Source organism: Mesoplodon bidens (genome assembly GCF_964165515.1).
Source record: "Mesoplodon bidens genome assembly, chromosome: 3".
Lineage (NCBI taxonomy): Eukaryota > Metazoa > Chordata > Mammalia > Artiodactyla > Ziphiidae > Mesoplodon > Mesoplodon bidens.
The window spans coordinates 16,319,914-16,336,871 of record NC_138178.1 but is presented as its reverse complement, the minus strand read 5'-3'; the positions used below and the strand labels follow the sequence as shown (position 1 = coordinate 16,336,871).

The 16,958-nt window shown below is 34.0% G+C and overlaps 1 protein-coding gene across 1 annotated transcript in view; it reads right to left on the bottom strand.

The window, feature by feature from the left end:
- Nucleotides 1-16,958, bottom strand: part of CCDC7 (coiled-coil domain containing 7) — a gene marked incomplete at its 5' end in the record, with an annotated part of 156,497 nt that overhangs the window by 128,051 nt on the left and 11,488 nt on the right. The window contains 2 exon segments of the mRNA XM_081228226.1: nt 10,309-10,434; nt 10,904-11,011. Of these exon segments, the coding sequence (XP_081084352.1) occupies nt 10,309-10,434; nt 10,904-11,011 (234 nt within the window).

Genomic DNA, 16,958 nt, shown 5'->3' with positions numbered 1-16,958 from the left:
AAGATCCTGCATGCCACAACGAAAAAGATCCCACGTGCCGCAACTAAAAAGATCCCACATGCCGCAACAAAGATCTCGCGCGCAGCAACAAAGATCTTGCATGCCACAACTAAGACACAGGGCAGCCAAATAAATAGATAAATATTAAAAAGACAGAAATTAATAGCAAAAAAAACTGGAGAATTCACAAAGATGTGGAATCTAAATATACACTTTTAAACAACCAGTGAATCAAAAACAAGCCAAAAGGGAAATTAAAACAAACCCACACATATATGGTCAATTAATTTATGACAAAGGAGCCAAGAATATACAAGGGGAAAAGGACAGTCTCTTCAATAAATGATGCTGGGAAAACTGGAAAGCCATGTGCAAAAGAATGAAATTGACTACCATCTTACACCATACACAATTAACTCAAAACTTGATGTAAGACCTAAAATGATAAAACTCCTAGTAGAAAACATAGGCAGTAAGCTCCTTGACATTGGTCTTGGAAATGATTTTTGGGGTTTGACAATAAAATGAAAGGCAAAAAAAGCAAATATAAACAAGTAGGACTACATCGAACTGGAATGCTCTGGCAAAGCAAAAATCCAACAACAAAAGGGCAACCTATCAAATGAGAGAAAATATTTGCAAATCATGTATCTGATAAGGGATTAATATGTAATATATGTGAAAAACTCATACAACTCAATAGCAAAAGAACAAAAACTAATCTGATTAAAAAATGGGCAGAGGATCTGAATAGATATTTTTCCTAAAAAGATATACAGATGGCCAAGAGGTACATGAAAAGAGTCTCAACATCACTAATCATTAGAGAAATGCAAATCAAAACCACAACATAATAATTAAAATACTGTATCGAATACTTGAAAGTTTGCTAAGAGAGTAGATCTTTAAAGTCCTCACCACAAGAAAAAAAGTTTTGTAACTATGCATGGTGATGGATGTTAACTAGACACATTGTGGTGATCATTTCACAATATACACAAATATCAAATCATTATGTTGTTAAAGACCTAAATGTAAGACTGGATACTATTTATAAAACTCCTAGAGGAAAACATGGGCAGAACACTCTTTGACATAAATTGCATCAATATTTTTCTGGATCTGTCTTCTACAGTAATGGAAATAAAAGCAAAAATAAACAAATGGGACCTAATTTAACTTGAAAGTCTCTGTATAGTAAAGGAAACCATAAACCAAATGAAAACACAACCTACAGGATGGGAGAAAATATCTGCAAATGATGCAAGCAACACAGGATTAATTTCCAAAATATATAAACAGATCATATAGCTTAATATCAAAAAACCAAACAAGATAATCAAAAAACGGAAGAAGACCTAAATAGACATTTCTCCAAAGAAGTTATACAGATGGCCATCACACACAGAAAAAGATATTCAACACTGCTAATTACTAGAGAAATGCGAATCAAAACTATAATAAGGTATCACGTCACATCAGTCAAAGTGGCCATCATCAAAAAGTCTACAAATAATAAATGCTGGAGAGGGTGTGGAGAAAAGGCAACCCTCCTACACTGTTGGTGGGAATGTAAATTGGTAAAGCCACTATGGAGAACAGTCTGGAGGACCTTTCAAAAACTAAAAATAGAGTTACCATATGATCTAGCAATCACACTCTTGGGCATATATCTGCAAAAGACAAAAACTCTAATTCAAAAAGATACATGGACCCCGATATTCACACCAGCACTATTTACAATAGCCAAGACATGGAAGCAACCTAAATGTCCATCGACAGAATGGATAAAGAGGTGGTGTGTATGTATGCACACACACACACACACACACAATGGAATATTAGTCATAAAAAAAGAATGAAATAATGCCATTTGTAGCAACATGGATGGACCTACAGATTATCATACTAAGTGAAGTAAGTCAGAGAAAGACAAATCTCATACAATCTCACTTATTTGTGTAATCTTTTAAAATGATACAAATGAACTTATTTATAGAACAGAAATAGACTCACAGACATGGAAAACAAACTTATGTTTAACAAAGAGAAAAGGCAGGGAGAGATAAATTTGGAATTTGGGATTAGTAGATACACATTACTATATATAAAATAGATAAAAAAGGGCTAACTGGGCTTCCCTGGTGGCACAGTGGTTGAGAGTCCACCTGCCAATGCAGGGGACATGGGTTCGAGCCCTGGTCTGGGAAGATGCCACATGCTGCGAAGCAACTAAGCCCATGTGCCACAACTACTGAACTGTGCTCTAGAGCCTGTGAGCCACAACTACTGAGCTCACATGCTCCAACTACTGAAGCCCACACGACAAGAGCCTGTGCTCTGCAACAAGAGCAGCCACCGCGATGAGAAGCCCACACACCGCAATGAAGAGCAGCCCCCACTCACCACAACTAGAGAAAGCCTGTGCGCAGCAATGAAGACCCAACACAGTCAAAAATAAATAAACAAAATAGATTAAAAAAGAAAAGAATATATGTGTGAGTATACACACATACATATATATATATCTGAATCACTTTGCTGTACACCAGAAACTAACATAACACTGTAAATCAACTATAATTCAATAAAAAATTTAAATTTAAAAAATCATTATGTTGTATATCTGAAATTAATGTTATATGTTAACCAATTATATTTCAATAAAAAGCCATAAAAAAGAATAAAGTACCTATGAAGGTGAAATAGCTGCACACTGAAAACTGTAAGACACTGACGAGAGAAACTGAATAAGACACAAATAAATGAAAAGATATTCCATCCTGATGAATCAAAGAACTAATATTGTTCAAGCATTCATACTACTGAAAACAATCATCAGGTTCAATGAAATCCTTATCAAATTTCCAATGGCATGTTCACAGAAATAGAACAAACAATCCTAAAATTTGTAGGGAACCACAAAAGACTATGTATAGCCAAATCAATCTTGAGAAAGAAGAACAAAGCTGGACGCATTATGCTTCTTGATTTCAAACTGTATTGAAAAGCAATAGTAGGGGAATTCCCTGGTACTACAGTGGTAAAGAATCCTCTTTCCAATGCAAGAGACATGGGTTCAATCCCTGGTAGGGGAACTAAGATCCCACGTGCCGCAGGGCAACTAAGCCCATGCGCCACAACTACTAAGCTCACGCACCTCAACTACAGAGTCTGCATGCCACAACTACAGAGCCCATGTGCTCTGGAGCCCACGTGCCACAACTACAGAACCCACATGGCCTGAAACCCATGTGCCACAACCAGAGAGAGAAAACCCACATGTCACAACTAGAAAGAAGCCCACGTGCCACAACGAAAGATACCACATGTCTCAATAAAGATCCTGCATGCTGCAACTAAGACCCGACACAGCCAACAAATAAATAAATAAATAAATAAATAAATAAATAAAAATTTTAGAAAATTAAAAAAAAAGCAATAGTAATGGAAACAGTATGGAACTGACATAAAAACAGACACACAGATCAATGGATCAGAACAGAGAGCCCAGAAATAAACCCACACATATATGGTCAATTAATTTATTATAAACCAGTCAAGAATGTACTGTGGGGAAAGGACAATCTCTTCAATAAATGGTGTTGAGAAAACTGGACAGACACATGCTAAAGAATGAAACTGAATCACTTTCTTACAACATACACAAAAAATTAACTCAAAATAGATTAAAGACTTGAACGTTAAACTGAAAACATAAAGCTCCTAGAAGAAAAGATAGGTGGTAAGCTCCCTGACATCAGTCTTGGTGAAGATTTTTTGGATTTGAAACTCAAAGCAAAGGCAACAAAAGCAAAAAATAAACAAGTGAGACTACATCAAACTAAAAAGCCCCTGCACAGCGAAGAAAGCCATCAACAAAATGAAAAGGCAACTTAATGAATGGGAGAAAATATATGCAAATTACTTATCTGAAAAGGGTTAATATCCAAAATATATAAAGAACTCATACAACTCAGTAGCAAAACAAACAAACAATCTGATTAAGAAATGAACAGAGGGTCTCTATAGACATTTTTCCAAAGAAGACATATAGATGGCCAACAGATACATGAAAAGATGCTCAATTTCACTAAACGGGAGGGAAATGCGAACCAAAACCACAATGAGATACCACCTCACACTTCTTAGTATAGCAACTACCAAAAGACAAGAAATAACAAGTGCTGGTAAGGATATGGAGAAAAGGGAATCATTGGGCAGTATTGGTGGTAATGTAAATTGGTACAGCCACTGTGGGAAAGAGTATGGATGTTCCTCAAAAAAATTAAAAATAAAACTACCATATGAACAGCAATTCCACCTCTGGGTGTTTATCTGAAGAGTAAAAAAATCACTATATGAAAAGATATATGCACCCTGATGTTCATAGCACCATTATTTACAATAGCGAAGATACGGAAACAACCTAAATGTCCATCAATGGACAGATGGATACCATATATGTGGTTTATATAGACAATGGAATACTATTCAGCCATAAAAAAGAATGAAATCTTGCTATGTGCCACAATATAGACCTTGAGGGTACTATGTTAAATGAAGTATGTCAGAGGTGAAAAACAAAAATTATATGATTTCACTGATATGTGGAATCTAAAACAAACAAATGAACAAATAAAAACAAAATTAATCTCACAGACACAGAGAACAGATGGTCGTTATCAGAAGGGAAGGGGGATGAGGTGTGGGTGAAATGTCTGAAGGGAGTGAAGTGTATGGTGATGGCAGGTAACTAGACCTTTGGTAACGATCACTTGGTAATGAACACAGATGTTGAATCACAATGTTGTACACCTGAAACATATAATGTTATATACCAATTTTACCTCAATAAAAAATTAGTAAATTGTTATATAGTCATTGTGTTAGCCAGCCTCAAAAAAAATCACGTGATTATCAGATACAAAAAAAATTTGAAAAAAATTCTGCAATCTTGCATTATAAAAACACTCAACAAACCAGTAACAGAAGAAAATTTCAACGTAATAGATGCCATAAGGGAAAAGCCCAAAGCTAACATCAGACTCAATGGTGAAAAACTAAAAGCTTTTCCTCAGAGGTTAAAAGCATGGCAAGAATGTCCATTCTTGCCATGCCAATCAACTCAGTAGTGGAAGTCCTAGCCAGAGCAATTAGGCAATGAAGATATATAAAAGGCATCCAAATCAGAAAGGAAGAAGTAAAACTATCTCTATTCACAGATGACATGAACGCCACAAAAAACTCTGGAGGTAGTAAACAAATTCAGTAAAGATGCAGGATTCAAAATCAACATACAAAAATCAGTGGTATTTCCATACACTAACATTGCACAATCTGAAAAGGAAATTAAGAAACAATCCCATTTACATTATCATCAAAAGGAATAACATCCTCAGGAATAAGCTTAGCTAAGAAGGTGAAAGGCTTGCACACTAAAATATAAAAAATATTGGTGAAATAAAGAAAACACAAATAAATGAAAATACATCTCGTTTTTATGGATCAGAAGACTTAATATCGTTAAAATGGCCATTCTACCCAAAGAGATCTACAGACTCAATGCAATCCCTATCAAAATCCCAATGGCATTTTTAAAACAGAAATAGAAAAACAATCCTAAAATTCACGTGGAAGGGTAAGTATCCTGAATAGCCAGAACAATCTTGATCACATTTCCTGATTTCAAAACATATTACAAAGCTATGGTAATTAAAACAGTTGATACTGGCATAACAGCAGACACACAGGCCAATAGAAGAAAATAGATAAAAAATAAACTCATGCACATATAGTCAACTGATCAGTGACAAAGGTGCCAATAATACACAATGGGGAAAGGATAGGCTCTTTAAGAAATGATGTTGGGAAAACTGTAAATCCACAAGAAAAAGAATGAAATTGGACCCGTACCAAAAAAATAAACTCAAAATGGATTAAAAACTTAAATGTAAAACCAAAAACTATAAAACTCATAGAAAAAACCACAGGAGAAAAGCTTTATGATGTTGGTCTTGGCAATGATTTCTTGGATATGATATCAAAAATACAGGCAACAAAAGCAAAATCAACAAGTGGAACCAAACTAAAAAGCTCTGCACAGCAAGGTAAATGATAAAAAGAGTGAAAAGTCAATGTATGGCATGGGAAAAATATTTGCAAACCACATATGTAATAAGGGGTTAATTCCAAAATATATGTAAGAAACTCCTAAAACTAAACAACAATAAAACAACCTGATTAAAAAATAGGCAAAGGACCTGAATAGATATTTTTCCAGAGAAGAGATAAAAATGACCAATAGGTATTTAAGAAGGTGCTCAACATCACTAATCATCAGGGAAATGCAAATAAACCACAATGAGATATCACCTCACATTTGTTTGGATGGCTATGATCAAAAAAACAAAAGATAAATGGTAGTGAGGATGTACACTGATGGTGGGAATGTACAAGGGTATAGCCACTATGGAAAATGGTACAGAGGTACCTCAAAAAACTAATAACTACCATACAATCCAGCAATCCTACTTTTCTGTACAACATCCAGAGGAACTGAAACCAGGATCAATAAGATATTTGTTCTCTCATGTTCATTGCAGCAGTATTCACAATAGCCAAGATGGGGAAGCAGCCTAAACATCCATCAGTGGTGAATGGGTAAAGAAAGTGTGGTACATACATACAGTGGAATATTATTCACTCTTTAAAAAGAAGGATATCCATGGGACTTCCCTGGCGGTCCAGTGGTTAAGACTCTGTGCTTCCACTGCAGGGGGCGTGGGTTCAATCCCTGGTCAGGGAACTAAGATGCCGCATGCCAGATCCCACATGCCGTGTGGTGCAGCAAAAAAAAAAAAAAAAAAAAAAAAAGAAGGAAATCCTGTTATAAGTGACAACATAGGTGAGCCTCTCGAACATTATGTTATGTGAAATAAGCCTGTCACAGAAGAACAAATACTGCAGAATTCCACTTATATGAGATATTAAAGTAGCCAAACTCCTAACCAAAGAGTAGAATGGTGGTTGTCATGGGCTGGAAGAAGGGGGAAATGGAAAGTTGCTGTTCAGTAAGTATAGTTTCAGGTATGCAAGATAAAAATGTTCTAGATATCTGCTGTAAAACATTGTGCTTATAATGAACAACACTGTACTATAAACTTAGTATAATTTTCCATCTAAATTTCCAAGATAATCAACTATTACAATTGACAGAGTCATTAAAATAACAGAAGCCTCTCAACAGGGGCAGAGAGATTTCATTACACTTAAGAAAATCTCTGTCCAATCATTATCTGACTACTAAGCTAACTGTGCAGAGACTCCAGTGGCCACATACAATGAAGAATACAGCCTTTAGAGTCTAGTCCAATAAACTTACTAAACAATCAAATAAATTAAAAAAAACAAACTCCGGGGAACAGGAGTAATCTGATTTCCATAGTTGCATGTTATATTTAAAGTGGCTAGTCTTCAATCAAAAAAATGTAAGAGACCTGCAAAGAAACAAGAGAGTGGCCAGTACACAGAACAGAATAAAAGCAGTCAAAAGAAACTCTCAATGAGGAAGCCCAGACACTGAACTTACTAGACAAAGATTTTAAACGAGCTTTATAAAATATGTTCCAATAACTAAAGGAAACTATGTCTAAAGAATTAAAGGAAAGTATAGAAATTATATCTCACCATCAGATAGTATCAATAACATGACAGAAACCTTTTAAAAGAATTTTAAAAATTCTGGAATTGAAAGAACAATAACTGAAATGGAAAGAGAGAATCAAAAGGGTTAAAAAGGCAGAGAATCAGTGAAACTGAGCAGAGGTAAATTGAGATTATACAGTCTGAGGATGAGAAAGAAAAAAGAATGAAAAATGAACAGAGCCTCAGAGACTAGTGGAAACTAGAGTATCAATATATGTATAATGGGAAAAGGAGAGAAAAGGAGAGAAAGAATTTGTGAAGAAATAACGATCATTAACTTCCCCAATATTATGAAAAACATTAATCCTCAACAAAACCAAAGTAAAGCACACTCAATGGGATCCACACATACACATATCATAGTCAAACTGTCAAAAACAATTTTCTAGAACTTGCAAGATTCTTAATTTGAGATGGAATTTTTGAGGTTAAAACTTTATATTCAGGTGAAATATTTCCAGCTAATATCCATTTTCTCAGCTATAAGAAAAGAAGCTTTTAATCCACTAAAACATGAAACTTTTATTGTAAAGCCTCTGAACTATTAAGATATACTAAGTACCACCTAAATTTTCCATTCATTTTTATGACAATTTAAGCAAATGACTACAATTTTTTAAATGATCAAAAAATAAGACTGGACTATGAGGTTAAATGTAACCATGAGAGTGTTTTTACTGAAAGCACATATAGGCTCTCTGTTATTTCATATACATGCTTTGAAAGTTGAAGGTACACTTCATTTTTCTAAGCATATTCACATTTTTTAAGTTCTCACATTTCAAAACATAAGATTGATTTTAAAAATGGAATAAACAAAAATAATGATTCAACATAATTGAAAAATGAAAAATGGATTAGGTGGGAAAAAACAAAGTACCCCAGAATATTTAAATCCAATATATCAATAGTTTTAATAATTATAGACAGATTCCATGTTCTAGGAACAGACAAGAAAGTCACACTGGATTTATAAACAATCTAACTATAAACTATTTATAAGATACACCATACCAAAGCTCAATGATACAGAAAGGTGGAAAGTAAATAGGTGAAGAAAGATATGTATGCATATATTAATCAAAATAAATCTGCTATAGTTATGGCAATGCCAGACAAAACAGGATTTAAGTCAAAGAACCTTACCAAAGATTAAGATGGTCTCTTTAATAAAAATAAAAAGTTGAGTTCACTAGTAGTATGTACTTTTAAAAAATTGTACACACCTGATAACATAGACAGTATAAAGAGGCCAGTAATACAAGAAGAAATAGATAAATCCAAAATCATAGTAAAAGAATTCAACATGCATGTTTCAGTAAATGGTAGAATCAACCACAAATTCAAGGAAACTGAGAAATAAAAAATTTAAATATGATTTTTAAAAACTTGACAGTGATATTTTTAAGGTGTATCAGGCTACATATTCATGAACCACTTAATTCAATTAAAATCAATTAATTCAATTACAATAATATAATAATTTTTATAATGATATTTACTACTGAATTTTTTCTTTCTAGCAGCTCCAAGTATTAGGCAACATATTTTCATCTGATACTTCATCCAAACTCTGAGCTATAAGAGGAGTTTTAAATGCACCAGAGAACCAGATCAGTTGTGTGAGTACTGTATACAATACAATATGTTAATTACCCAACAATATTTTGTCTCTTTCTTAATATAAGCAGATCATACTTTGTGGTAATAACTATTAAAAGAGACTATCTATTGAAGAATAAACACATGTGACTGCATTTTTCACTTCTCCAAATAGAATCAGTCTTGTTACTGTTTAGATACTCAGAGATATCAATAATGTAAAATTAATAATTCAATATTGGTTAATATTAATATTAATTATTTAAAATATTTAGTTTTATTGGTATATTCACACTTTAGAATTAAGTTAAAATTTGAGGTATCAGATATGTCTAAGAACAAAATGTAATGATATAAAAATATACAGCAGAAGAGAAAATAAAAGATACTTATCAGACAGTAAGAACAGGAAGCACAAAGAAAATGTAACTTAAATCTCAAAATACCAAAATTTGATGAAGTGTGATTATGAGTGCTAATTAAAAGACAAAGATACCAGACTGAATTTGAAAAATACACAGCTATAAGCTTCGTACTAGAGATACAGAAAAATAATAATGATATAAAAAGATTAAAGCAACAGGACAGAAAAAAAATGTGTCATGCAAATTCCAGCCAGAAGTTGGAGCCACCTTAATAGCAGGCATGGTAGTTTTTCAAGGCGAAAAAAAACCAAACAAAAACTATAAAAATGATAAAGTGGGTCTCTTTATTAGGCCAAAAGGGTCTGTCCTCTAGGAAAATTATTAATTTTAAATTTATATGAATGTTAATGATAAAGTATCATAAGATATAAGACAAAACTTGACACAACATAAGAAGAAACAGAGAAATCCATCATCATAGTAGGAAATTTAACCCATCCAACTCAGAAATTATAGAACACACAGATAAATTACCAATGAACAAAATGGTTGTAGATATATTCATGAACTATGGAGCAAAGCTCTCCTGAATTTAACTGAAAATAATTTTCAAGATTTTAAATTAATTACTTACTATCAAAACTGTCACTTCCTGTAGCTCCATCATTAATTTGAGACTGGCCTTTTAAAATTAGAGCTATGTCCTCAGGCAATTGCTCTTGAAGAGACAGCATATCCTTTGGCTGAGTTATAAGAAATGCTAAGTAGAAAAATGGATCTATTATAAAACCTCTGGATATACCAAGTCATCAGCAAAGTTTCTTCTAATTTGTGCAACATTAAAGGAAGAGGACTGCAAAGCTACAGCAGTGAACGATATATTTAAACAGACCCTAGAAGTGAAGTGAGAAATTTGTGTGGGTAGTTTTCACGAGTGTGTGTGGAGGCACTCTTGTTACACAGTAGTCACTGACCATGCAAATAGCAAACAAAAGGTATCAAAGGTTTCATTTTAGTTTTCTAGTTATCTTAGGGTATTCACACTTACATCAAGGTGTAAAATTTCTGAAAAATATATGTACAAACGTCTATATAGTGTTGTTCAATTATTCTGTTTCCACCTTGATCTTAGTTGCTTTATCCATTATTTAAAGAAAACCAAAGAAAAAGGATCTTTTGATGAGCTTAACTTCAAATAATTTAAAGATCTATAAAATTATCATTCTTACCACTGCAGCTATTTGTTCTAGAAGTTCTTAGTTTCAATATCTGTGTGTTAGTTTTTGGCACTGCTTCATTTTCAAGCAGCAGATTTTCATCTGATTCTTTATCAGGAGCTACATAAAGAGATACATTTTAGTCTACTAAATAAAAAAGACAGATCTATTGTGAAATCTCTAGATTTAAAACATATATACAGCAGCATTTTCTCTCATTTTTATAAAATTAAATTACCATGATGCTAGATCTGACATGAAAATTGTGAGAACAGTTTTAATGGGGTTGTGTTTTAAACTTATCATTTCCAGGACATAATTTTAAATTAAAAAAAGGATATCTAGTATGTTACCTTTTAAGTAAGAACAAATGGGAAATAAGGGGGAAAAGTGGACAAAAATAGACACTTATCTGTATAAAATGAAACACAAGGAAGATAAATCAGAAAACAATATACTTAGTTACCTTCAAGGGGGTGACAGGAGGACTAGGGAGTATAGGAGGAATGATATTTCTCTAAGTACAGTTGGCCCTCTGTATCTGCAGGTTCCACATCTGCAGATTCAATCAAATGCAGATTGCAAATATTCAGAAAAATATTCCAGAAAGTTCCAAAAAGGAAAACTTTAATTTGCCATGTGCCAGCAACTACTTACATAATATTTCCATTGTATTTACAACTATTTACATATCATTCACATTGTAGCAGTTACTATAAGTAATCTAGAGATGATTTAAAGTATTTGGGAGGATGTGTATATGCTACACGCCAATAGAACACCATTTTATATTAGGGACTTGAGCATCTCTGGATTTGGGTATCTAGGAGGGTCCTGGAACCAATCCCTTGTGGATACCAAGGGACAACTGTATACCTTTTGCACACTTAGACTTTGGGAAGTACATTACTGTTGTACATATTGCCCCCCAAATAAACTTAAATCAACAAAATAATAAAAGGAAAGTAAAACTGCAAATAATTCTGAAACAAATTTAGCAGCACATAGGATATATCAAATGAGTAAATGTGTTGATGTTGTTCAGTCAAGTACATACTGTAGAAGAAACGATATAAACATACAAAACAGAGGAAGGAAAAAAGACCTGAGGAGATGGACTGGAACTGAAGACATTCATGAGGACCCATGATTTCTAAATATATCTATGTGTATATGCATGTATGTTTCTGTAGGTATATATGTGTATGAATATGTGTGTATCTATATTTGTGTATGTATATTGAGGAGTCCAGCTCCAGGCCAAAATCTTGTTGTGGTATTTCATGACCCACCATACGCAATTACAGACAGACATTTCAACAATAATATTTGGAGGCTTCAATATCCCCAATTTAAATAATGGATAAAGCAACTAAGATCAAGAAGGAAACAGAATAATTGAACAACACCGTAAATTAACTAGAGCTCTGCAGAGGTCTATAGATTTCTAGAGAACATTCCATCCAACAAAAACTGAACACGTGTTCTTCTCACATGCATATGGAACATTCTCCAAGATATACAATATGCTAGGCCATAAATCAAACCTCAATAAATTTAATAGGTTTGACATCATATAAAGTATGTTCTTTAACCCCTGTGGAATGACATTAGAAATCAATAATAGAAGGAGATTAAGGAAATTCACAAATCAGTGAAAATGAAACAATACACTCCTAAATGACCAATCAAAAAGAAATCACAAGGTAACTAGAAAATACTTTGAGATGAAAGAAAACAGAAACGTGTCATACCAAAATGTATGGGATGCAGATAAAGTGATGCTTACAAAAAAATGTACAGCTTCAGATACCTCTTATTTTGAAAAGAAAAGAGACCACCAGCAGCAAACAAAGTAAACCCAAATCAAGCAGAGGAAGCAAATAATAAAGACTACAGCAAAAATAAATAAAATAGAGAAGAGAATAACAATAAAAAAATCACATAGAGAATATCTAAGGAATATACACATACACACACACACTCAAAAAAACCAAAACCTATTTGAATAAATAAATTCAGCAAAGGTTAGAGATAAGATCAATATACAAATTTAGTTGTATTTCAACACACTAGCAAGAAACAGTTGGAAATAAAATTAAGAAAAATGATTAAATTTACAATAGTATCAAAATCAATAAAACACTTAAGAATACGTTTAACAAAATAGGTGTAAGACTTGTACACTGAAAATGACAAAACATCACTGAAAGTAATTAAATAAGATATAATAAATGGAAAGACAACCCCTGGTTATGGATTATTAGACAATATTGTTAAGATCACAATACACCCCAAATAATCTACAGACTCAATTTAATCCCTATCAAAATCCCAGATGGCTATTTTGCAGAAATTGATAAGGTGATACTAAAACTCAACTGGAAACTTAAGGGACCTAGAGTACCCAAAACAATCTTGAATAAGAATAAAAAAGTTGGAGAACTCCCACTTTCCAATTTAAAAACTTACTATTGCATATATATTAATATAATAGAACTGAGTTCAGAAATAAACTCTCACATTTATGATCAATTGATTTTCCAAAAGAAAAATCAGTGGGGAGAGAACAGTCTTCTCAGCGAATGGTGATGGGAACAAGTGAATATCCACATGTAAAAGAATGAAGTTGGACTCCGGTGTCACATTATATACAACTCAAAGTGTATTACAGACATAAAAGTGAGTTAAAATTATACTTATAGAAGAAAATATGAGTAAATCTTTATGACCTTAGGTTAGGCAATAGTTTCTTCCATGTAGCACCAAAATTCTATGTGACTAATAAAAACACAGATAAATTGGACTTCATCAAAATAAAACTTTTGTGACTGAAAGGACAATGTGAGCTAGAGACTTCATCACTCACATGTCTGCCTCAACTGGGACTATTGATAAGAAGACCTATATGTGGCCTTCTTGTGACTTTAGCTTCTCAAGACTGAGCAAGCTCCAACAGAGACATGAAGAAGACATACAGCATCACTTAAACTTTATTCTATTAATGCAAAGGGATTTATCATACTAATACTAACTAAAACAAAGTTGGTGTGGTTCTACTAATATCAGATAAAGTGGACATAGTTAAATTTGTGTTATTAGTTTCTAGATTTATTGTACTCTGGTCGTAAGACAGTGTACATGACTTTAATCCTTTGACATTTCTTCATCCTTGCTTTATGATCCAGTATATGTTTAATATGTGTATATGTATGTTTGATAATCTTGATGTTCAATTCTTCTTTTTCTTTACAGAGAAATCTGTTAAAATCTCCAGCTGTAATTATGGAACTTCTATTTCTCCTTTTGGTTCTATTTCATTTTGCTTTATATATTTTGAAGCTGTATTCTTGGTTGCATATAAATTTAGGGGTACTCCAGTTGAATTTACCACTTTACAGTTAGAAAATGTTCCTCTTTTCCAGTAAATATGCATGTCTTCCACAGGGAAAAGTAAAAATTATTACTGAGAGAAGTTTTTTAAAAAGTATAGAAATAGAGATATGTATCATGTTTATGGGTTGGAATAATTAGTACTGAAAAGGTATCAATCCTCTCCAATGTGTGTGTGTGTGTTTGTGTGTATTTAAAAAATGCCATCTTGGACTTTCCTGGTGGCACAGTGGTTAAGAAGCCACCTGCCAATGCAGGGGACACAAGTTCGAGCCCTGGTCCGGGAAGATCCCACATGCCCTGGAGCAACTAATCCTGTGCACCACAACTACTGAGCTTGCGCTCTAGAGCCCGCAAGCCACAACTGCTGAGCCCAAGTGCCACAACTACTGAAGCCCACGCACCTACAGCTCGTGCCCCACAACAAGAGAGCCACTGCAATGAGAAGCCCACACACCGCAACAAAGAGTAGCCCCCGTTCGCCACAACTAGAGGAAGCCCGCACACAGCAATGAAGACCCAATGCAGCCATAAATAAATAAATAAATAAATAAATAAATTTTTTTAAATGCAATCTCAATAAAAATTCTAGCAGGTGTGTGTATGTGTGTGTGTGAATGTACATTTTTTGTACATTTCCAAACTTATTTTATGAGGTTAGTATTGCCCTGATAACAAAGCTAGACTAAGACAACATAAGAAAAGAACACTACAGCCCAATATCCCTGATGAACATAAATGCAAAATTCTCAATAAAATACTAGCAAACTGAATTCAACAGGATATTCAAAGGATCATATACCATGACCAACTGGGATTTATCCCTGAGATGCAAGAATGATCCAACATATGCAAATCAATTAATGTCATATACCATATTAACAGAATGAAAGATAAAAATCACATGATCATCCCAAGTGCAGAACATTTGACAAAATTCAACACTCATTTATGATTAAAAAAAAACCTCTCAACAAAGTGGGTATAGAGAGAATGTACCTCAACATATGAGTCTAAATTTTGATCCATAGGCAAATTTTTATCTCCTACATTATCCATTTTCTGTTCTGCAAAAGTACATGGTTTTTGCCCTCCGATAACCTAGGTACCTGGAAAACTTTGAAAAAGTATGTGACCCTTCCTCATGGAATAGGAAGAGTTACACATGAAAGAGTTATATCCTCATTATAAAAACATATATGAGTTTCCAATATGTTCCTTTTTAGCATGTGTACAGTGAACTACAAAGGCTAAGTGTACAAACTGTGATAATAAATCAATGATCTATGAAAATTGAATCTAGATAAAATATAGGAAGCAAATGCTTTTGGGCAGTTGAAACAGAGAGCACAAGACTGTAATCCCTTGGAGCAGAGAAACACATTATTCATCTTGGTGGTCTTCTCAGGGTGCATTCCTAGTAGTACAGATAAGTACAGCTCAAATACAGGAAAAGGATCTCACTGAAAAGAGACAGAGATCAAGGTTTGGGTCTAATGAGGTAAACAGAATTTGTGGAACAGGGTACCATATAGAAAGGTATAAGCATAGAGCGCTTGAAATTTGCATAAAGTCCTTTGAGTCTTTGGGAAAACACTAAATTGCCCACAAACAATACACACAATAAAGTCTGGAAGAAATAAATTATTTTGGAGCTGTGAGCTGAGTGGAGTTTACAGATATTGCATAGTGATGGGAGACACTGGGGTTCCAATTATTCAGAGTGGAGAAACGGAGAAACCTTGCTAATATCCAAAATGCTTAGCTTAGAGCTCAAAAAGGCCCTTTTTAGGAGTAGGGCTACTCTAGCCCTAAAGAAAGGACTAGTCTAGGCATGGACTAACAAAGCCCAAAACCAAGCTTCAACAGGACAAAGCTGAGCCACAAGTAAGTTAAATGCCTTCAAAAACTAAAAACAGTATTCTTCAAAATAAGAAAACATTACTGAGAGTTAAAAAAAATAGAATCCATAATAAGCAACATGTAATAATAATTTAAAAAATACTAGACATGCACATAGGAAAATATGACCCCAAACCAGGGGAAAAAAGTTAATAGAAATAGATCCAGAGATTATGCAAATATGGAATTAGCTGAAAAAGGACTTTGAAAAAAGCTATTATAAATATGTTCATGGATTTAAAGGAAAAGATGGACATTGTCAGTGAACTGATGGTAATTCTCAACAGAGTAAAAGAAACTATTAAAAAAAAAACACTGACTGGGAAGGTGATGTCAGCGAGATGGAGGGCTAAGAGGTCTCAACCCTCATCTCCCCAACAGAAACAACAAAATAAATAAATAAATAATTATAAACCAACAAAAACAGCTCTGGGAAAGCTCTGGACTCCAACAAAGAAGCAGCAGAAACCCCATGGAGCTCAAAAACCAAGGATGGCTGCACAGAAAAATGTAGGTAGTATTTTACCTGCATCACCACATCCCCCAATCCAGAGCAGCTCAGTGCCTGAGCTGCCCTGAGAGGGTTTTCACCCCATAGGGAAAATAAGAGCAGGAGAAGCCCAGCAAGTCTCCCCACCATGGATATGAGAGGAACCCCACAGCCTTCACCGACACAGAAGCCAGCTGACAGAGATGACTGGAGTTCATGCCACTGCAACCCCTCCCTGGTACTGGAGCTGTCACTGCAGTAAGACCTACCCCCAGTGACCCC